At 48.1% G+C, this 21,012-nt stretch overlaps 2 protein-coding genes across 3 annotated transcripts; both read left to right on the top strand.

Annotated features, from left to right (window-relative positions):
* The first annotated feature begins 834 nt into the window (after nt 1-834).
* On the top strand, nt 835-10,587 carry xk (X-linked Kx blood group (McLeod syndrome)). Its single transcript, XM_018749924.2, has 3 exons — nt 835-1,129; nt 5,872-6,134; nt 9,698-10,587. The coding sequence occupies exons 1-3, from the start codon at nt 885-887 to the stop codon at nt 10,519-10,521; spliced, it is 1,332 nt and encodes a 443-aa protein (XP_018605440.2). The 5' UTR covers nt 835-884; the 3' UTR covers nt 10,522-10,587.
* Nucleotides 10,588-13,511: 2,924 nt separating this feature from the next.
* Nucleotides 13,512-20,998, top strand: cybb (cytochrome b-245, beta polypeptide (chronic granulomatous disease)). 2 transcript variants are annotated; one of them, XM_018750108.2, is made up of 13 exons: nt 13,512-13,596; nt 13,689-13,781; nt 14,551-14,661; nt 15,289-15,373; nt 15,724-15,869; nt 16,520-16,701; nt 16,797-16,929; nt 17,076-17,168; nt 17,436-17,689; nt 17,984-18,146; nt 18,692-18,838; nt 19,030-19,154; nt 19,586-20,998. In XM_018750108.2, the coding sequence occupies exons 1-13, from the start codon at nt 13,552-13,554 to the stop codon at nt 19,701-19,703; spliced, it is 1,695 nt and encodes a 564-aa protein (XP_018605624.1). In that variant the 5' UTR covers nt 13,512-13,551; the 3' UTR covers nt 19,704-20,998. The 2 variants fall into 2 exon arrangements, with proteins under 2 accessions (XP_018605624.1, XP_018605625.1); XM_018750109.2 differs by lacking the exons at nt 13,512-13,596; nt 13,689-13,781 and having other exon boundaries at nt 14,598-14,665.
* The last annotated feature ends 14 nt before the right edge of the window (nt 20,999-21,012 follow it).

Raw genomic sequence — 21,012 nt, forward strand, 5'->3', positions numbered from 1 at the left:
GGCTCCCCGCGACCCCGCATGGGACCAGTGGTTTCAGATGGTGTGTGTGTGTGTGTGTGTGTGTGAGTGTGAGTGTGAATACTGTAGTGCCACAGACAAAGAGCACCAGTAACCATACAAACAGAACAGATATGATGTCAGTCTTACACAAAGCAGTAAGAGTAGATAGTGTATAATAACAAACACTCCAACAAAGTGTGCGTTGCAATTAGCTCCACACTTTCGGGTCATTTATCTCACACTTTTATCCTGAGTTCCTTACACCACTTCACCCATTTACACACTTGGGTATTTTTTTTACTGTATCAGTTCAGAGTAAGTACCTTGATAAAGGGCAGTAGAGGAGGAGGTGGAAATTGCAGCCGAGTGGAAAGTGGCGGCTGTAACCACTACGCCACCTGCCGGCTCGACTACAAATTCATTAGAAACAGTGTGCGCGGGGGGGGGGGGGGGGGGGGGCGGTAATTAGGCAAATAAAGAGCAGTATGTGCTGAGAAAGGGCGGGAGGCTCACAGAGTGTCTGTGGATGATGATGAGTCACCGGTGGAGGTCTGATGAGGGAGACGGGGCGCGGTGCGTTCAGAGGCATGATTATTCGCGCGCGCGAATTACTTCTATTTAATTATTTATTCATTTCATGTATTCAGTGTTTTTTGATTGAACAAAAAAGGGAAAACGTGGTGTTCCGCGTAAAGCGCGTAAGCCTGACGCGCGCAAGGCTGGCGCGCGCATAGCGCCACCTATGCGTGCAGCTGCAGTCCGAAGAGCGGCACGAGACAGAGGCGCGAAGGTTCGGAGCGCGCGGCCCCGCTCAGCGGCCATGGGGACCCCGCGCGGCGACGCCTGAGCTCCGTCCTCGAGCGCGGGCCGCGCTCTCCGTCAGCATGAGGCCACCCAGCTCCATCTTCGTGTCCGTGTCGCTCTTCACGGCCGAGACGGCGGCCGCGCTCTACCTGAGCACCATGTACCGCTCGGCGGGGGACCGCATCTGGCAGGCGCTCACGCTTCTCTTCGCGCTCGCGGCGTCCGCGCTCGTGCAGCTCGCGCTCACCTTCGTGCACCGGGACCTGGGGCGGGACCGGCCGCTCGTGCTGCTCCTGCACCTGCTGCAGCTCGGACCCATCGTCAGGTAGGACACGCGCGCGGCACCCGCAAGTTCGACGGCGTTCCCTCAGGTGGCTGCGCGCGCGCACAAGGCGGAGGAGCGGGGACGCGCACCCGTACCCGTGCAGCGTTTGTCATTTCGCCGCTCGCTATTTACAGGTGGAATTCGCGAAGCGAGCGCGAAGCGACGTCGCGCCCTGCGCTGCGTTTCTGTCGACGGGCTGCGTGCGGCCGGTCTCGCGCTCTGTCCTGCCGCTTCCTCGGCTCGTGCATATCATGCCATGGTGGGGGATTCGGTGTCAGCAGCTTGTACGGTAGAGTAGTACCAGTACAATGCCAGTAAAGTCCCAATACACAGTGGTGGTAGAAGTGCAATACCAGTGCAGTAGCAGTACAGTGCCAGTATAGTCCGAATACAGTACCAGTGTGGTAGCAGTACAATACCAGTACAGTAACAGTACAGTGCCAGTATAGTCCCAATACAGTATCAGTGTGGTAGCAGTGCAATACCAGTGCGCCAGTCCCAGTGCAGTACCAGTACAGTACCAGTACAGTCCAAGTACAGTACCAGTGCGGTCCCAATACAGTACCAGTGTGGTAGCAGTACAGTCCCAGTGCAGTAACAGTACAGTCCAAGTACAGTCCCAATACAGTACCAGTGTGGTAGCAGTGCAATACCAGTGCACCAGTAACAGTATAGTACCAGTACAGTCCAAGTACAGTACCAGTCTGGTAGCAGTGCAGTACCAGTACAGTACCAGTATAGTACTAGTACAATACCAGTGCGGTCCCAATACAGTACCAGTGTGGTAGCAGTACAATACCAGTGCAGTAACAGTACAGTACCAGTACAGTACCAATACAGTACCAGTGCAGTACCTGTACAGTACCAGTGCGGTCACAATACAGTACCAGTGTGGAAGCAGTACAGTACCAGTGCAGTCCCAGTATAGTACCAATACAGTACCAGTACAGTACCAGTATAGTACTAGTACAATACCAGTGCGGTCCCAATACAGTACCAGTGTGGTAACAGTACAATACCAGTGCAGTAACAGTACAGTACCAGTATAGTACCAATACAGTACCAGTACAGTTCCAATACAGTCCCAGTGCAGTACCAGTATAGTACCAGCCTGCAGCTCCCCTCCCACCCCAAGCGGAAAGAAGCAGCGACACACTGATCGCTTCCTGCCGACGCTGTACCACACAATAGCTGTTGACTCATATCGCGCACATTCATATCTGCTCAGATGATACTTTTCTACAAAATGACTTGGATATTCATCCAGCTGGGCACTTTTTACTCTATCTCCTCAGGGTAGGTACCTTTCTCAAGGGTACTGCAGCAAGAAGTGGGATTCGAACCAGAATCCTTAGAGTCTAAAGGCAGCATCTGCAACCGCTGCGCCACCTGCCGCCCTTATCGGTACACGCTTGTGGTGTCCCGTGTCACACGGGTGTGTGTTGTGTATTAATTCTTGGAACTGATTACTCCAAAGCAGCTCAGTGCCGAACGACTTACAGAGATCACACGCGGTTGGGTCATTTTTACCGGAGCACTTTAGGGTTAGAGGGTAGTACGGCAGGAGGTGGGATTCAAACCCGAGGCCCTTGAGTCCGAAGGTGAACGAGAGTATGTTATATTAATTTTGTGGATGTATCCAAATTTGGTAATAAATATTATATGGTAATAGATGTTATATATCTATACAATTGTGTGTGTATGTATGTGTGTGTTTGTTTACATGTAGTCCTAAATATTACAACATGTAATGCGTGTTATATATAAATATGAAAAATGTTATTCTGTATAATTGCTTGCTCCGTCTTTGTTCATTTTTATTTAATATACCTGAATCTAAATGCAAGCAGTAAAGCGGAGTGCTGTACCGCAGTGTTTGCTGTGCGGTCGGTGCGATTTGCTCAAGATGCCGGGCAGCGGAGCAGCGCGTTGGCCACCCATTTGTGGCGTGAAGTTCCTCTCCTCTGCTCGCTCATTTGGAGTCCAAGTGTGTGTGAGCGCGTGACCCTGCACGGAGACTGCGGGCTCTGCCGACGGAGGTCGTCCATGAGGACGGTGATAATCGCTGTCGTCACAGTCGGGAACTCGTCTGCTCATATTTATCGATACATCCATGTGCGTCGTGACACCAAGCCAACCATGAGTAATTCAAGCAAATTCATTTTTTGTCCTCGTTATAGCAAAATTCTTCTTTTGGTGACCTTCCCCATTGAGGTTTTCAGTGGGATATGGACCAACACACACACACACAATCTGAAACCGCTTGTCCCATATGGGGTCGTGGGGAACCGGAGCCCAACCCAGCAACACAGGGCATAAGGCTGGAGGGGGAGGGGACACACCCAGGACGGGACGCCAGTCCATCACAAGGCACCCCAAGCAGGACTCGAACCCCAGACCCACCGGAGAGCAGGACCCGGGCCAATCCACTGTGCTACTGCACCCCCTAGATATGGGCCTTCATGTGAAAATAGCTAGAAGGTCAGTTTTCAGAGCTGAGCAGGTGGTTTATCTGTACTTAATATTTTGGCCACCACCACATGGGCTATTTACAGTGATCACACACAGTTTGATCATTTTTACCAGAGCAGTTTAGGGCTTGGGGGGAGTACGGCAGGAGGTGGGATTCAAACTTGGGTCCCCTGAGTCCGAAGGTGCACAAGAGTGTATTGTATTAATTTTGTACATATACGTGTATCCAGATTCGGTAATTATTATTTTCTATATCTTAAATATAACAATATATATTAAATATTATTTTGAGAAAAACTTCTTTCTTTGGGCTCTGTAGCCCTGTCACTGAACCGTGGTAAAGTCTGAGCAACGCCCGATCTTACTTATTATTGTGATCACCTCGCACTCATAGGACTGATAGTCATGTGAACATTACTAAAATCATAACTGTGTATCAACACAACATCATAAATACAAACAGAGCTTCACGTTATAAGTGTCGCATTTAGGATGTGGCCGTCGGAGGTACAGACACTGAATCATCTGTTGTTCTGCTTTCGAACGCGTCTTCTCTTTCAGTCGTATGAATTCATGCAACAATAATATCAACGCTGCCCTGTGTTTGGGTATTAATAATTCATCCGTTTTAAATAAGGAGTCTGGTTGAGGTGGGGGGGCAGCTGGTTTTAAATAGGGGACAGTAGTATAGCAAGGTGACAAGTGCCTTCGGCGCAGAAGTCAACGCTCAGTGCTGTTGTCCTGAATGGCTGTTGATTTACAGTATGTTGTGCAATAATACTGCTACTATTATTATTATTATTATTATGGCACACAGGCATAATGGCAGTACAGTAGAGACAGATGAAGGAGAGTTGCTGTTCTTGTTTTGTTATCAGCCTGGGAGCGGAGTGATTACTATTTAGAGCCACTCCCTTTAGACCCATAGGTTGCAGGTTCAAATCCCACCTCCAGCTGTAGTACCTCTGAGCACTGTACTCACGCTAAATTGCTCCAGTCAAAATTTCCCAGCTGTATAAATGGGGAAATAATTGTAAGTGATTGAACATTGTAAGTTGCTATGGAGAAAAGCATAAGATAATTGTATGTAATGTATTATTATTATTATTATTATTATGGCATTGATAAGGAGAATCTCACTGGACACCAGGCCTTCAGGCATCTCAAGACAAGTGTTGCTTTTTTTGGCCCGTCTGCTTTCAGTAGACCGGGACCAGCACCAAACTAATGTGTTCTTAAAAGCTGCCTTATCTCAGTACTCTATAAAGTGAGATAATACCTTAGGTCGGAGGGTTCGTTTTACAGTCACGTTTACATTTGTTCATTTCGCCGACACTTTTCTCTCAAGCGTCGTACAGCTCGAGGAAAACAACAGCTCGTTTCGGCAGCAGACGGAGAGATACAGATGCAGACGTGCAATTCGCAAAGTGCTACGCAGACACTTAGTCCAATACCGCTGATTTTGGCGGCATGCATTACACAAGTAGCTGCATATGAACTGAAATTATTTTTTAATTGTTACACACAATGTAGAGGAAATTCGTGGGGCAGATAGGAGATCAGGAGAGAAGTGGGTTTCAAAGAGATGTATTTTGAGCCTTGAAAATGTTGAGAGGGATTCAGCAGCTCCGAGGGACAGAGGGATGACATTCCACCACATTGGGGCCAGAACCTTTGCGCGTTTGATTTTGGACCTCTTGTGCGTGGGACCACCAAGCAGTCTAGTTGGGGCGTAACGAGTGATCAGGTCCCGAGGGTATCAAGGTGCAGACCCATAGTTGGACATGTAGGCTATAAACAGAGTATTGAACTAGATACGGGCAGCTACAGGCAGCCAATGGAGAGGGACAAGGAGGGGGAGACATGGGAACACCTGGGAGGGTCAAACACGACTCGTGCAGCAGCGTTCTAGAGGTTTGATGGCAGAGGCTGGAAGACCAGACAGGAGAGATTTCCAGTAGTCCAGGTGGGATATTACCATGGTCTGGACCAGGGGCTGCGTAGACTTTGTTGTGAGGTAAGAGCAGATCCTGCAGCTGTCATGCAGGACGTATCTGCAGGACCAGGTTATTTCATCACTGTGCTGAGAGAAGCAAAAAGATCTGCTCTTCGTTTCTGTAACTGGAAATGCTTCGGTAACAAATATGCCGTGTCCTCAGCTGCAGAAAGGGAGACCCAGAAAGTCCACCGGAGAGCAGAGAGCATCTCGGAGCAGTAAAGATGAGGTCCAAACGCTGTAACCGTGCCTTGGCCTTTTGCTGCCGCTGCAGGTGTCTAGAGGCCTTCAGCATCTACGGGGGTGCGGGAGGCATCGAGGAGCCCTACGTCAGCATCACCCGGAAGAAGCAGATGGCCCGCGGCGTGCAGTCCGAGGAGGTGGAGAGGCAGGTGGGCCAGGCGGAGGGGAAGCTGGTGGCGCACCGGGCCGCCTTCGCCCGCACCTCCGTCATCCAGGCCTTCCTCGGCTCGGCGCCGCAGCTGACCCTACAGCTCTACATCTGCGTGCTGCAGCAGGCCGTGTCCATTGGGAGAGGTAAACACCCCAGCTCACCATGTTCCAGATGGTGTGGAGCTCCAAACACCCTGATCCACACGGCATTGGCACCGGTCTCGACATCTCACGCCGCCGACCGAGGAGCTGTACTCTGAGTTAAATGTGGCGCGGTGGCACAGCGAGTAGTGCTGTTTCCTCACAGCACCTGGGTGGTTTGGGAGGACATGGGTTCGATCCCTGCTCGGTCTGTGTGGAGTTTGCATGTTCTCCCCTGTGTTTGCATGGGTTTCCGCCGGGTGCTCTGGTTTCCTCCCACAGTCCAAAGACATGCTGTTCAGGTTCCCCCATAGTGTGTGAGTGACACAGAGTGAGAGTGTGTTCCACTGATGTATGGATGAGTGACCCATGGTAAGTAGTGTATCTAGCAGTGTAAATGACCTTGGTGAATAAGGTGTGTGGGCTGATAACACTACGTAGAGTTCATTGGAAGTTGCTTTGGAGAAAAGCGTCTGCTAAATATGTAAATATAAGTTGATAAGGGGGGCACGATGGCACAGTGGGTTTGGCTGGGTCCTGTTCTCTGCTGAGTCTGGGGTTCGAGTCCTGCTTAGGGTGCCTTGTGGCAGACTGACGTCCCATCCTGGGTGTGTCCCCTCCCCCTTCGCATTGTGTTGCCAGGTTAGACTCTGGCTCACCGTGAGCCCACTTGTTACGAGCGGTTTCACACAGTGTGTGTGTAGGTTGGGAACATGTGTTGTACCCTTGATTGTGGTACTTTACATGGTTTCCAAACGTGGCGGATAAAACCGGTGAACCTGCACATCAGTAGGCAACGTTTGTCACCGTGGATAAAACCAGTTGCTGGACAAACGCCGAAGCGCAATGACGAGGGCGGAATTTTCTGGTAGAATTTCACGCGATCGTCGCATCTGCCGTGAGCCGCCGCAGATGCCCTCCGTTAGACAGGAAGTGCCGACTTTCAGAAAGCGGCAAAAGAAGCGGGCGTGTTGCGTTCTGTGATTCAGCTCGTCGACACCAAGTGTATTTGCACGTTGAGGCGACAGAACGAATTCTCAGCGTTAACGATGCCCTCGGCATTTTTGCCACCTGCGAATGACGGTTCGACGCGTGCGAGAATGGAGACACGTCGCAAATCATTTACACACCATTAATTCACTCATAGGAGCGCTGGAGAAGTGAGTAAGATCTAAAACTGGGTTATTTAGGTAAGGTATAAGGTAAAGCGCAAAGATTCTCAGTTCTGGCTCCGTTGTCGTGGAACGGCCTCCCCCTCTCACTCAGAACTGCTGAATTTCTGTCCACGTTTAAAAAGGGTCTTAAAACTCACCTGTTCGAGACTCACTTCTCCCATCATCTCTTGAGTTCATGTAAGGTGTAAATGTTCATGTTCTATAACTTTAAGATCATGCCTGAATAAACCTTTACACAGCTGTACACACTCCTGTAATGTAGTAATAATAATAATAATGTAATGTTTATATGTATCTCAAAAATACATTTACTCCTTTAGCTGGTGCTTTTCTCCAAAGTGACTTACAATGTTAAGGTTACAATTATTTACCCGTTTATACAGCTAGGTAACTTTATTGGAGTCATTCAGGGTAAGTATCTTGCTCAAGGGTACGACAGCCACAGGTGAGGCTTGAACCTGCAACCTTTGGGTTGAAAGGCAGTCATTCTAATTACTACACTACCAGCTGTCCATATATATATATATATATATAAATAAATTTTTTTTTTTTTTTTTTTTAATATTTATATATTACTAGGAAGGTGATCAGGAATCGTGGATATTCTGATACAGTTTCATGCAGTTACTCGTGTGATGAACATTGGTTCATATGGTGGAAACAAACTAACTGTGCTTAAGAATCACGCTTCTGCATCTACGTCTCTCTTTCTCCTAATGTAATGAACACGTTGTATTTTCTATGAGGTGTACGTCTGCTACATGAATACATGCAAATGTGTTTATGAATTCGATTAACAGCCACATCTTAATTAAAGCAGAATAAGCAGTGCGCTAATGAAGAGGTCCAGGGCTGAGGGTGCGAGGCCTGGGGGGGGGGGGGGGACTGCCGTCACCGAATGCCGTTCTGGCAGCAGGGTGCGTTAATGCGTCTGCACTCTGGAACCCGAAACCATGAGTGGGTGCGTCGTCCCTCACTTTTCCGCAGCCGACAGAGCCGCTCTTCTTGGGTCTGAACTCTAAATGCAGTGGCTGCTTCCCCGACACGGGTGTACGGTTTTACACTGCGTCCACGGTGCACGGGTGGGTATCTTCCCGGCGCGCATCTGGTTAAATGCCCCCTTTCAAGGGAACGTTTCGGTGCACCTCCGGGCAGCGTCATACCGGCTTCGAATCCGCACAGCCCGATACGACCAAGGTGCCGGGCCTAGAAATAAACACTCATAAGAGGACCACCCACTCGGTTATCACATGATCCACTGTTAGCTGGAGTGAGAGTGTTCCCGCGTGGCCTCGTCCACGCCGAGCTCCTCCGCCCACGCTCGCATACCCCAGCGGCCCGGTGTCCCAGAGGCTCCCGTATCTGCCAGAAAGGCTCTAGAGCAAAGTTACGGTTCTCCGGTGGAATCGGTCCGCCGTGCCACCTCCGTCGACCATCTGTGAGCCCTATTAATAATTGAAAGCACTTTGCATTCTGCCCAGACAAACCTTGCTTGACGCACTGGATCGTCTCCTACTTGAAGCAAAGCTGTATTAAAAGCAGCTGTATTCGTGATACCTTGGCATTTATGGATTTACAGTATTTATTTGCTGGGAAACTGGCCACTGTAGTACCGAAGGAGACACTTTTAACTAAAGCGAGGAGCTTGACCTGAGTCGCCGCAGTAAAATATCCAGGAATATGCATTCTGTATGTCCCCGGAAGTTCTGCTCTGAGCCGGAGTCCTCACCTTTAAAACAGCAATGAAGAGGAAGAATTCTCACCTGTCGCGCGTGTCCAAATATGTGTTTCTGCTGAATTGCCGACTCTAAACTGGCCTTAGATCGTGCATGTGTATGAGGGAATGAACTCCGCCTAGGGATTCCTTCAGGGTCCCCTGCCGGTCCCAAGCCCGGATAAAGGAGGAGGGTTGGGCATGGGGCTAGCGACCCCATCCCGTAAAAAACCCACACCGCTACAGAAACGCCAACAAGTACTCAAGACATCTCAGACAGAGATGCCTGGAGAGCCCTTGTTGGCGGCCTATGCCCCAGGAGGGGTAGTAGGCATGAGTAAGTAAGTATGAGGGAATGAGTTTGTGTGCATGTGTGTGTCTGTGTTTTTGCCATGGACTGGCATCCAGTGCAGGGTGTAGCGTATCTGGCTTTGCGCCCTGTGCTTCCGGGATGGGCACCTAACCGCCATGACCTTTCAATGGACAAGCGGTCGCTAAGAAGTATCAGTTAAGTAGTAATAATCACTATTAAGGGAGAGGATACATTGGGTAAGAACCTTGCTCAAGGGAGACATGCGGGATTCAAACCAGCAACCTTAGGAATGCAAGGCAAGAGCTGAAGCTGCTATGCCACTACACTATCCTTCTTTAACAGGGGATTCTATGTACCTTTTCAGGCACCCTGATGGTGATCTCACTGCTGTCAATTGTGTACGGTGCCCTGCGCTGCAACATCCTGGCCATAAAGATCAAGTACGACGACTACGATGTGGAGGTCAGGCCTGTGGCTTACTTGTGCATCTTCCTGTGGAGGAGCTTGGAGATCGCCACCAGGGTGGCAGTCCTGGTCCTCTTCAGCTCCGTGCTCCGGATCTGGATCCTGCCCGTGGTGCTGGCCAACTTCCTGGCTTTCTTCTCCTACCCCTGGGTCCTGTTCTGGCGGAGCCGCTCGCCCTTCCCAGAGAACATCGAGAAGACTTTGACGCGGGTGGGAACCGCCATGGCCCTGGGAATGCTCACCTTCCTCTATGCCTGCATCAACGTGTTCTGCTGGTCAGCTGTGCAGCTGAAGCTGAGCGATCCGGACCTGATCAGCAAGTCGCAGAACTGGTACCGCATGGCAGCGTACTACATGCTACGCCTTGTGGAGAACGCTGCCCTTCTGCTGCTCTGGTACACCTTCCGGACAGAGGTGTACCGCTTTGTTTGTGCGCCGCTGCTCATGCTGCAGCTGCTGGCCAGTTATGCGGTCGCCATCTTCTTCATGCTGATTTTCTACCAGTTCTGCCACCCCTGCAGGAGGCTCTTTACCTCCAATGTCTCCCAAGGTCTATGGGAATGCTCCCACATCCTTTGCCTGCCCTGCAGGCCACGCCCACAGGAGGTGCCTATGGACAAGACTGGGCTGGAATTGCCTAGTCCCCATAGCAAGGAAGGCACCCAGGAGAGGGTTGTTGAGATGAACAGTGCTGTCAGCTTGAGTCTTTGCAGTACTCTTTGAGCCTCTGGTTGAACCCTCATCTACCAAGAGTTCAGATCCTGCAGTGCCATAAAGAGTGATGCATTATCGCCCACGGTCCCTGCATAAAGGCTTAGTGCATTCAGTGCTTCTTCATTCTCCATGATAACTCATGACTGTTCTGGATGGTGATGCTCCACTTAAAATATGTTGTCTGTTCATGGAGATGTTGGTCTGACTTTCAGTTGCCACAGTTTCCCAATCAAAGCTGTTTGGTCAGTTATTGCTCAGTTCTTGAGTACTGAGTTTGATAATTCCATGATCATCTACTCTATGTCTGTGATGGAACTCATGGAGCAACTTCACGCCATTTTCTGCCAGTTTTCCTCTGATGGATGTTTGTGTTTGGTATTTACCAATCAATTTGTGTCCTGTGTTGGGTTTTTCATCCGAGTTTGCCTGCACCTTGTAATGGACCTCCACGTAGAACTAGTTAGAAGGTCAGTTTGCAGAGTTAAGCAGGGTCAGGACCTGATCATTCACTGCACCCCAACCTGACTGCTACACTCCTCCACCTCTGCCTGCTTGGTGGTCCATCACACTGGAGGTCCAAAGTCAAAGCACAAAGGTTCTGGCTTCTGGCTCCAATGTGGTGGAATGGCATCCTTCTGTCCCTCAGAAGTGCATTGCTGAATTTGGAAATGTCACAATGGGGACCAAGTGCAGTACTACTATGAAAATTCACAAAACTGCACATTACCTTTCAAAAACAGTTTACAAAATATACTTTATCTTAAAAATTTGCTTTGATGTTCTGTTCCTAAACCATTGTTGTGCACGGAAGCCAAAGAGTTTGCACCTCTGATATATTGCACTTTATAGGGTTGAAGACTCAACTGCCCTATTAAATACTCTTGTAGAACTAATTGCATTAAGGAAAATTAAATGAAGTAAAAGTAAATTAAATTATAGCAAATTAAATTTAGTGAGCTTTACAGAACAGATAAATTAAGTAACTATTTTTCCATGGGGCCATTCTGATATTTGTCTTCTACTGGGTTTTATTTAGAGGACTTGGCTAAGCAGGGTATTTCCTGGATGGGATGTATGCAGTAGCAGGGCATTCACACACACACACACACACACACACACACACACACACACACAGAATCAATGTTTTTACACTGTGGGAAGAAAGCAGTCATGCATTTAAGGTAAATTACATGGATGATCACCGTACAGGTCCTCTTGTGTTAATACTGTGTACTGGCTTCTAGTGAGCAGAGGAGATATGCAGTGATTCCAGTTCCAGTCAGTCCCACACAGTGTGACAAAGGCTTCTCTGTTCCTCTGAATCTAGACCCCAAAACTGAGATTTGGTAAAAGAAGAATCCGTGAAGCCCTCACTCACAGCTGCCTCCATACATTACTGATAAAATTCAATTAAACAACAGTGGAGCAGCAATGGCAGAGACAGCAGGTGAACAAATTTTCAAGTTGTTTTACACCAAAAACCTACGAAAATTACTCATTTGTATATTTTCCAGTAGCTTTAAAAAAATATATTATATTTATTTAATTTGTCGATCTGTTGGAGTTCTCTTTCTGGCAGTGGCGGGGAAAACTGCTCACGAAGGCTGCAGAAAAGTGAAGATTTTCATTGTCTGAGATTTGTATTACAGGGCAGGTGCGATACAGGTTTTTGCTTCATATATGGTACAGTCAGTAAGTTCTAAGAGTGGCCACCATGTGGCGCTGCTGAACAGCAAACATCAGTGTCGCTCTGTTGTTCGTCTTAGATCGTATTGACTGCACCAGGTTTGTCTTTGGTCATAGAGCAGACATACCCAGTGGGACGAGGTAACCGGATGCTGATGCGGCTCTTGAATAGGACTTTGTATTATACTGTATTATACTGTATTATACTATATGCTGTGTAATTATTAGGTGCTTGTAAGGTACCTGTGTACAGTATCCCAGTATTAAACTGTTCAGTTCTGAGTCACAGCTGATTGACTTCTGCCTTAAAGTGAACAATAAAGTGTACATTGCCTGCTGAAATTTTGCATGGTGTGTCTGGTGTGGGAGGTTAATGGTTTGTCTGATGAGCAACCTACATAGCAGAGAAGTACTTATAACACGTTATACATTATGAATTAATTATTTTTACCACCATTAACCTCAGAGGAAAGAATAACAAGAAGAGGCTGTGATGGCAGGCAGGGTGTTTCACCGTTCGCCAGTAGAAAGCAGTAGCCCTTCGGACAGTATACCGGTGTGCGCGATGGGGGTAGGCCTGCCTGCTTTGCGTTGGGGCAACAGGTGGGGGGATATGGTTAGAGCTACTGCCTTGCAGTTTAAAACCCCAGGTTTGAATCCCACCTCCTGCTTTACTACTGTGGAGCAAGATACTTACTCTGGATACAGTAAAAACAACCCAGCTGTATAAATAGGTAGGACGGGTGGCACGGCGGCACAGTGAGCAGCGCTGCTGTCTCACAGTGCCTTTGAGAGGACATGGGTTCGATCCCCGCTCAGTGTGTGTGTGGATTTTGCATGCTGTCTGCATGGGTTTCCTCCGGGTGCTCTTGTTTCCTCCCACAGTCCAAAGACATGCTGTTCAGGTTCACCCATAGTGTATGAGTGACAGAGTGTGTGTTCCACTGATGTATGGATGAGTGACCCAGTGTAAGTAGTGTATCGTGCAGTGTAAGTTACCTTGGTGAATAAGGTGTGTGGGCTGATAACACTACATAGAGTTCACTGGAAGTTGCTTTGGAGAAAAGTGTCTCCTAAATAAATAAATGTAAGGCATTGCAAGTTGCTCTGGAAAAAAGGAATTGATGGTCATTTAATAGATGCCTGGAATAAACACGACGGTCCAGGCTTATCGGCAACACGCCCGATACCGCGAAGCGAAAGCTGCGAGCAGAATGCCGTAATGCAGCACAGCACTTCCTCAAACGCGGTAGCAGGCCTTTCCCCGCACTTCGCAGCTCTCACTTCCTCTTGCTGTGAGCCTATATCTCCACCATTTCCAGCTGCAGCAGGTCACTCGCGCTCCCTCTCGAAATGGGTAACTGGTTGGCCAACGACGGGCTCTCCTTCTTCGTCATCGTGAGTGTGCCGCTTCGGACCGCGCGGTGCGGTTTCGCTCGGGGTGACCCGGAACACTCCGCCGCTAACCGGGCGAACTGGTTCTCTTTCAGCTGGTGTGGCTGGGAATCAACGCCTTCCTCTTTGTCCATTTCTACATGCAGTTCCTCGTGGAAAGGTGGTTCTACAGCAGGGCCATCCTGGGGGTAAGTGAGGTTCTCTTCTTTACACTGCTCCTTTACCCACTCACGGTAAACCAAGGTAAGAAAACTTAATCGGCATCGGCTCTTCTTTCTCTCACTTTGGCACACCTGAAGTAGGATATTTACATTTATTTATTTATGTGACGCTTTCCTCCGAAGCGACTTGCATCGTTTAGCTCATTGGTACGGCTGGGTCATTTTTACTGTATAAATTCAGTTTTAACACCTTGATCGAGGAGAGGGGATTTTTAACCCGGGTTCTATGCAACTCTTTGAACTTTTCGAAATATTAATAGAGGGGTGCCCAACGTGCAGCTCGCCATTTCATGTCAAGTGGCTCACAAGAACATTTGTAAATGAAAATACGCTGTACTTTCCATAAATACCATAATTCTGTTGGATTGCATGATAATAGACAGACACGCACGCTTGAACCTAGACAAAATACAATGAAATAAATAAGAATTTTTCAGCGGAGACGTTTAAGATTCAGAATGACACTTGCTATGATTTTTACACGTGTCCCTCTTTCCAGTTCGCCGTCATAGCTGTGGAGTTTGACCAAAAATCATTGGACACCTCTGTATCGATTCTTTAAAGTTGATTTTTTTTTTTTTTTTCATCTGAAAATAGATCCCGTGTCACTTTTGCGGACAGATTTAGATGTATGACTGAACTGGGAGTTAACGGGGGGGGGGCGCAGGTGTGTGTGCTTTAATTAGCCGTTGGAGGAATTGAGAGTAAGTGCCCTTGTGGTGTCGTTGCGGTTCAGCAAGCCCTGCCCTGGGCCCGCGCCCCAGCCGCCTGCCTCAACTTCAACTGCATGCTGATACTGCTGCCCGTGTGCCGGAACCTTCTCTCCTTCCTGCGCGGGTCCATCCAAGTCAGTGAGTGTGTGACTCTGTGTGTGTGTGTGTGTGTGTGTGTGTGTGAGGGAGTATGCAGTGCTGGCTGTGTTTGTGTTCTGTCAATGAGCTGGTAAATGTTGGGGGGGGGGGGATACGGTTAGTCATGTACACATCAGTTGCAGGTGTGGATGCTGGGAAATCTCAGCTATTTCTGTTCTGTAGCTCCTTATACATTGTGCCTGGTTGTGTCGTATGTGAACACGTGTTCTGATAACAATATAACAAAGGCAGAGCGTTTCCTGATTTTATTTCTCGACATCTCCGTTTTGATCGGCTGGCATTTGTAAAACACGAAAAAAGAACAAACGCAAATAATTATGAAGATAGTGTGCGGTACAGTTATTAGTGATATGTAGATGGTGATGGGATTTTGCATTATATTCAAATGACCAAAAATGTACCTGTTATAATGTATATAATTATACTGTATATTATTATATATGCTATATATGTACCAATTATCATTTCTACAAATATTCTGTTGTCATTCTTATTACATATTTGGATGTTTTTCAAGTTTTTCAAGTATACGGTAGGTGGCCACGATTCTTGTGCATGGGAATTCCACGTGTGAACTCGTGTGCGTTTTTTGTATTTGTCAGCGCTGCAGTCGTAGTGCTGCCCGGCAGCTGGACCGAAACCTCACGTTCCACAAGCTGGTGGCCTACATGATCGCGCTGCACACGGGTAACCCACCCTGCAGGGGCATCTCGCACACGCTCACATGCGAAGCGCCGCCGAGCTTATCACCCCCGCATCCATATCTAGGCTGCCTGGCACTGTTCCATATGGACAAACACCGAATTCCCGGTTATCAGGATGTAATTCATCCATTAAATGATCATTTTTCATGTGTTACTCAGACGGAAGTAGCAAGTTCTGTTTTTTTTTGTCTAGAGAACTCAAGAGGTTCCTTGATTTTTCCTCCCTCGGGACCGATACGGTCAATCACACTGTAACCGGTCCATTCTATCTCACACTGGTCATTACTAGAAGTTACCGTGGCGCCTCCATGACCTCTGTTTTCGGTGCTACAGCGATCCACATCTTGGCTCACCTCTTTAACTTTGAGCGGTTCATGGATGCCCAGCTGGACAAAAATGACACCCTGCAGTACGTGCTCTCCCAGATTGGCAACGGGGACAACCGGTCCTATCTGAATCCCATCCGCACCAAAGACACGGTGAGCTCCTCCTCCTTCTCCATTGACTGGGCGATCGGAGAGGTGGCAGTGCGTGACGGGGACGAAACTCGATTCGGTTGCGCTGGTTTACACACATATAAGAATGAGCTTGGACAGCGAGTCTGGACGTTCACCCCCGGCATTAGTCGGAGAAGAAAGTTTCCAGACATCATGGCTGGTGATGCAGCGCGAAGAACGTGGAGGTTCTGGGTCCGACCTTTTTTCTCCAACTGTAAATGGACTCTCCCAGGCACATTTACTAAGCTAAAACCTTACATTGGCATCTGTTTGGAAAACACACACACACTTTCTGAACCGCTTGTCCCATACGGGGTCGCGGGGAACCGGAGCCCAACCCAGCAACACAGGGCGTAAGGCTGGAGGGGACACACCCAGGACGGGACGCCAGTCCATTGCAAGGCACCCCCAGCGGGACTCGAACCCCAGACCCACAGGAGAGCAGGACCCAGTCCAACCCACTGCACCACCGCGCCCCCCTCTTCGGAAAACAACATTACTGAAAAGCAGAACCAAGTGAATAAAAGAACCTGGACTTTTAACACGGTTCAGACTGCAGGGAGCGGTGAAGTTTTGAAGTCAATGTCTTTACACTCAGTTAAAAGTGATCATCTGTGCGTCGTACTTTTCAGAATCCCACCTACGTCATGTTCACTACAATTGCCGGCCTGACTGGAGTGTTCATGACCTTGGCTCTCATCCTAATGATCACGTCGTCCACTGAGGTCATCCGCAGGTCCTACTTCGAGGTGTTTTGGTTCACCCACCACCTCTTCGTCATATTCTTCATTGGCTTGGTGCTCCATGGAATCGGGTAGGTGTTCCCACTGGCCCGACGACCACTTGGTACTCTGTGCCCAGCGAAAGAGTGGTACGCTCTTGATGACGGTGCTGCTCTGGAATTGACAGGAGAATCGTGCGAGGGCAGACCCCGACGAGCTTCCAGGAGAACAACCCAGCGGAGTGCGAGAAATACTACCGCGAATGGGGGAAAAACGGCACCTTCTGCCCCGTGCCAAATTTTGCTGGCAACCCACCGATGGTCAGTCGCTTTGCTGCAGAAACATCACTTCTGCTCTTGTTCTTTCTCCATCCAAATGAATCTACCTGGATGAGAAGTGACGCCGGGTATGCCTCGCTCTGCTCCGCATCTCTGACTTTTGTACGGCTTTGGTCTTGTGGTTGCAGACGTGGAAGTGGGTGGTCGGCCCAATGTTTCTCTACCTGTGTGAACGAGTGGTGAGGTTCGTCCGCTCTCAGCAGAAAGTGGTCATTACAAAGGTTAGTGTTCACCGACCGAACGTAATGACCTCTTATTAATGATTGTGTCCTCAACTATCGATTAGCTTTGCCAGGATATGTATTGGCCACGAGCCAAGGGTCTCTGATATGTAAAGAGAAAACGTTCGATGAGATACGAACACTGAAACGTCTTAATTATGTCAGTAGAAAGGCGATGCTGGGCTCTGCTCTGGTTTCCACCTGCTGTGTAAGAGCTGGGGAATCCTTGCAGCTCCTATGTCACATTGCTCCCCTTTCACCCCAAAGGTGGTGATGCACCCCTCCAGAACCCTGGAGCTGCAGATGCGAATGAAGGGCTTCAAGATGGAGGTGGGCCAGTATGTGTTCATGCAGTGCCCCTCCATCTCCCAGCTGGAGTGGCACCCCTTCACACTGACATCAGCCCCAGAAGAAGACCATTTCAGCGTCCACATCCGCATCGTGGGGGACTGGACGGAAGCTCTGTACAAGGCTTGCGGAGGCGATAAGACCGAAGTCCAGGATGCCTGGACGCTCCCAAAGTGAGTAAAACTTCAGTTTTTTCTAATTTGTCACATCAAGTTACGGGGTAAATCCCACACACTAGAGTACTGTACTCTAGTTGCTTTCTAACACCACATCCCAGGACACATGGTTTTGTAAAAGAGGATGTAACACAACATCAGCTCAGCTCGGTAGCATTGAGAAACAAACGGAAAACGAAGAAGTACACGGCATGCAGCATGCAGCTCAAAGATGCCGCTATTTTTTTTTTTGTTTTGCTTCTTCTCATTCGTACACCTGGATATCTACTTGTCCTCTCTGGCTGTTTGTAGAATGGCGATCGACGGGCCTTTCGGCACAGCCAGCGAGGACGTCTTCCGCTACGAGGTGGTCATGCTGGTGGGTGCTGGCATTGGCGTCACACCTTTCGCCTCCATCCTCAAGTCCGTGTGGTACAAGTACGTTCAACAAAATGCCAACGTGTTCACCCGAAAGGTGAGGAATAAAGGAATCTTGCCATTGCTTTTAATGCTGGCTAATTAGCATAATTAAAATTCCCATGAGTACCTGGGAATCGAATCCTAATACCTAAATACTTTAGATGGTTTGCGATTAAAGGGTAGCAGGTAGCAGAGCGTGCAGCACTGCGGCCTCGCAGTGCCTGGGTGGTGTGAGAACGCGCTGGGTTCGATTCTCAGTCTGTGTGGAGTTTGCATGTTATCTCCATGTCTGTTGGTTTCTTCCCAGAGTCTAAAGACATGCAGTTCAGGTGAACTTATGATGCTCAACTGCCTGTTGTGTATGTGTGTGTAGGAGGGCTACCCTATGATGAACTGGTGTACCTTCCTCAGCCTTGAGCCCAATGATTCAAGGATAGGCTCTGGGTCACTGCAACCCTGCTCAGGACAAGGGGTTATTGAAATTGGATGGATTTTGGTTTGACATAAGAAGCTCAAATTTGGTTCTAGCTCTTGAAGAAAATTGGACTTGGTTTTCATTGAGGTTTAATGTGAACCGTGGATTTCCACGCTCTATTTCAGATCTACTTCTACTGGCTGTGCCCAGAAACTGAGGCCTTTGAGTGGTTTGCTGACCTCCTGCAGAGTTTGGAGGGTCAGATGGTGGAGAAAGGCCTGACTGACTTCCTCAGCTGCAATATTTACCTGACGAGGTGGAAAGAGTCCGAGGTAAGTGATTTTTATCGGTGTCGGAATTGTTTTCCAATCAGCTGACGCATCAAACAAGCATCCATGTCCCTTGTGGGCTGTAGTGTGCAATAGGATTGTATTTCTCTAATGGTGTTAACTGTAAAATATAAAATAGGACAGACATCTCAACACGCTAGCATCTCACCCCATTATTCAACCTTTCTGTGAAGGCTGCCCACTTCACAGTTCACCATGAAGCGGAAAATGACCCTATCACTGGACTGAAGCAGAAGACTTTGTATGGGAAGCCCAACTGGACCACTGAGTTCAACAATATTGCAGCAAAACACAACGGGTGAGCATATGCAAGACTCCTTATAGATGTGTTATAGTCTTCCAAGGTTGGCCATCCCACCCACCGGTGCTGGTGTGTGAAACCTCATGTGTGTAATGAGCAAGTATCATAGACACCTCCAGTTTTGTGAATTTCTGCTCTATTCCACGGAGTTTCCCATCCCCGCAGTCCTTCACTTCCTATTGGCAAAAGAGGAAGTTCTGAGAGCAAAAATGTTTTGGCGTGATATGGGTTGAGTTTCAGCAGGTAGCACAGTGGATAAGGACGCTGCAGGAACCTTGACGGCTAATGGTTCACGTCCAGGAGAAGTCCATACCTTACATTCACATAGGAAATCCCTGCAGATAAAAGGGTTGATTCTGTTTTAGAGGTGTGAACGGACTAAGTACTTCGGCTTGATGCTTTAGGACTACTGTGCGTGTGTGTCACAGGGCAAAGGTTGGCGTCTTCCTCTGCGGACCACTCGGACTGGCAAAAACCTTGGGAAAACAATGCCGTACCCATTCGGTTTCTGGAGTCAAATTCATCTTCAACAAGGAGAACTTCTAATCTGCTGCAACTGAACTGACAGCTCATCTCCTATCTGACCTTCCACCCCTCGACCCTGGAAACCACGGCAACAGCCATCCTGCTTGAACGGCAGACACGTCACAGAGCTAAACACACAGCAGTTAAGGCGGACGAGTAAAGCGTACTGCGGAACAATGGCGTCAGTTTAGGGCAGCTTTGACACTCAGTAGTTGCTTCCAATGTTACGTTTTTGTTAAATTCATCCAAAGTGAAGTGCTTTAGTATTTTTCTCTAACATTTGCTAACTTTATAATAGCATCTAGCACATGAACTTGTCATTTTTACATTTTTATGTTTAGTTTTGTTGCTGTACATAAAGGAAGCTATTAGCCTACAGCCTCATTTGAATTACGACTATGATCGTTTTCAACTTTTTTGTGAATCGGTCACTTTGATATGGAGAAGAACTGTCTGACAGTCACATACTGTTTATTTAATAGCCCTGTCCAATAAAGAACAATTAAATGCAATTAGTGGTATTACAACTCCTAAATTCAGTGAAGTATAGATAGTAGCAGTGCTGAGTAGATATACCGAAATCGGTTGCACGTTGGTATTACAACTCCTAAATTCAGTGAAGTATAGATAGTAGCAGTGCTGAGTAGATATACCGAAATCGGTTGCACGTATCTCTGTGGTTTCAACCAAGAGTCTCAAAAGAGGAAGCGGTTATTGGGACATCGGTCACACTTTGACATTCCATTTGTTTGCACTGTGCGGTTTCAAAATAGCTCTCTTACCAAAATGTATTAAGAAATCACTTTTTAGAATAGACCAGGCCTTGATATGAGCTCTTGCCCTTGTCATGCCTCACGATGTTATTGGGTTTCTAAACCACTCTTCCTCTTTTCTAAAGTGGATTTTTCAGTGTTGTGAAAGGCCAGCGTCACATTGACTGTGGATGTGACAGAACAGATAGCACTGCTGTCTCAAAGCGCCTGGATGATGTGACAACACAGGTTCGATACCCATACATTTTGCGTGGAGTTTACACGGCGTCCCTGTGTTTGCATGGGTTTTGGTTTCCTCCCACAGTTCAAAGATGTGCTGCTGTTGTAGCAGCAGCAGCAGCCTGAGTGAACTTCCCCACGGGGATTAATAAAGGATTTGAATTTTCTCTGAACTTCCACTTGCAGAAACCACAGCCAAGCCTTTGCCATATGCAGGAGACACACATTATGGACAGCTCCTTATGTACAATATGGACAGACCAAATCGGAATTCTTTGATTAAATGTGCAAGTTTAAAATGTTCAGCTTATTAAAGATACACAATTCGCGACATGCCA

This window comes from Scleropages formosus, chromosome 1 (assembly GCF_900964775.1).
Source record: "Scleropages formosus chromosome 1, fSclFor1.1, whole genome shotgun sequence".
Lineage (NCBI taxonomy): Eukaryota > Metazoa > Chordata > Actinopteri > Osteoglossiformes > Osteoglossidae > Scleropages > Scleropages formosus.

What these genes read in the sequence shown, in the direction of transcription:
- xk (XM_018749924.2), top strand. Translation starts at nt 885, where the DNA reads ATGAGGCCACCCAGCTCCATCTTCGTGTCCGTGTCGCTCTTCACGGCC. An exon ending in CAGCTCGGACCCATCGTCAG is followed by an intron (nt 1,130 to 5,871) that starts GTAGGACACGCG and finishes CTGCCGCTGCAG; the next exon opens with GTGTCTAGAGGCCTTCAGCA. An exon ending in GGCCGTGTCCATTGGGAGAG is followed by an intron (nt 6,135 to 9,697) that starts GTAAACACCCCA and finishes GTACCTTTTCAG; the next exon opens with GCACCCTGATGGTGATCTCA.
- cybb (XM_018750108.2), top strand. Translation starts at nt 13,552, where the DNA reads ATGGGTAACTGGTTGGCCAACGACGGGCTCTCCTTCTTCGTCATC. An exon ending in ACAGCAGGGCCATCCTGGGG is followed by an intron (nt 13,782 to 14,550) that starts GTAAGTGAGGTT and finishes GTTGCGGTTCAG; the next exon opens with CAAGCCCTGCCCTGGGCCCG. An exon ending in CCAACGTGTTCACCCGAAAG is followed by an intron (nt 18,147 to 18,691) that starts GTGAGGAATAAA and finishes GCTCTATTTCAG; the next exon opens with ATCTACTTCTACTGGCTGTG.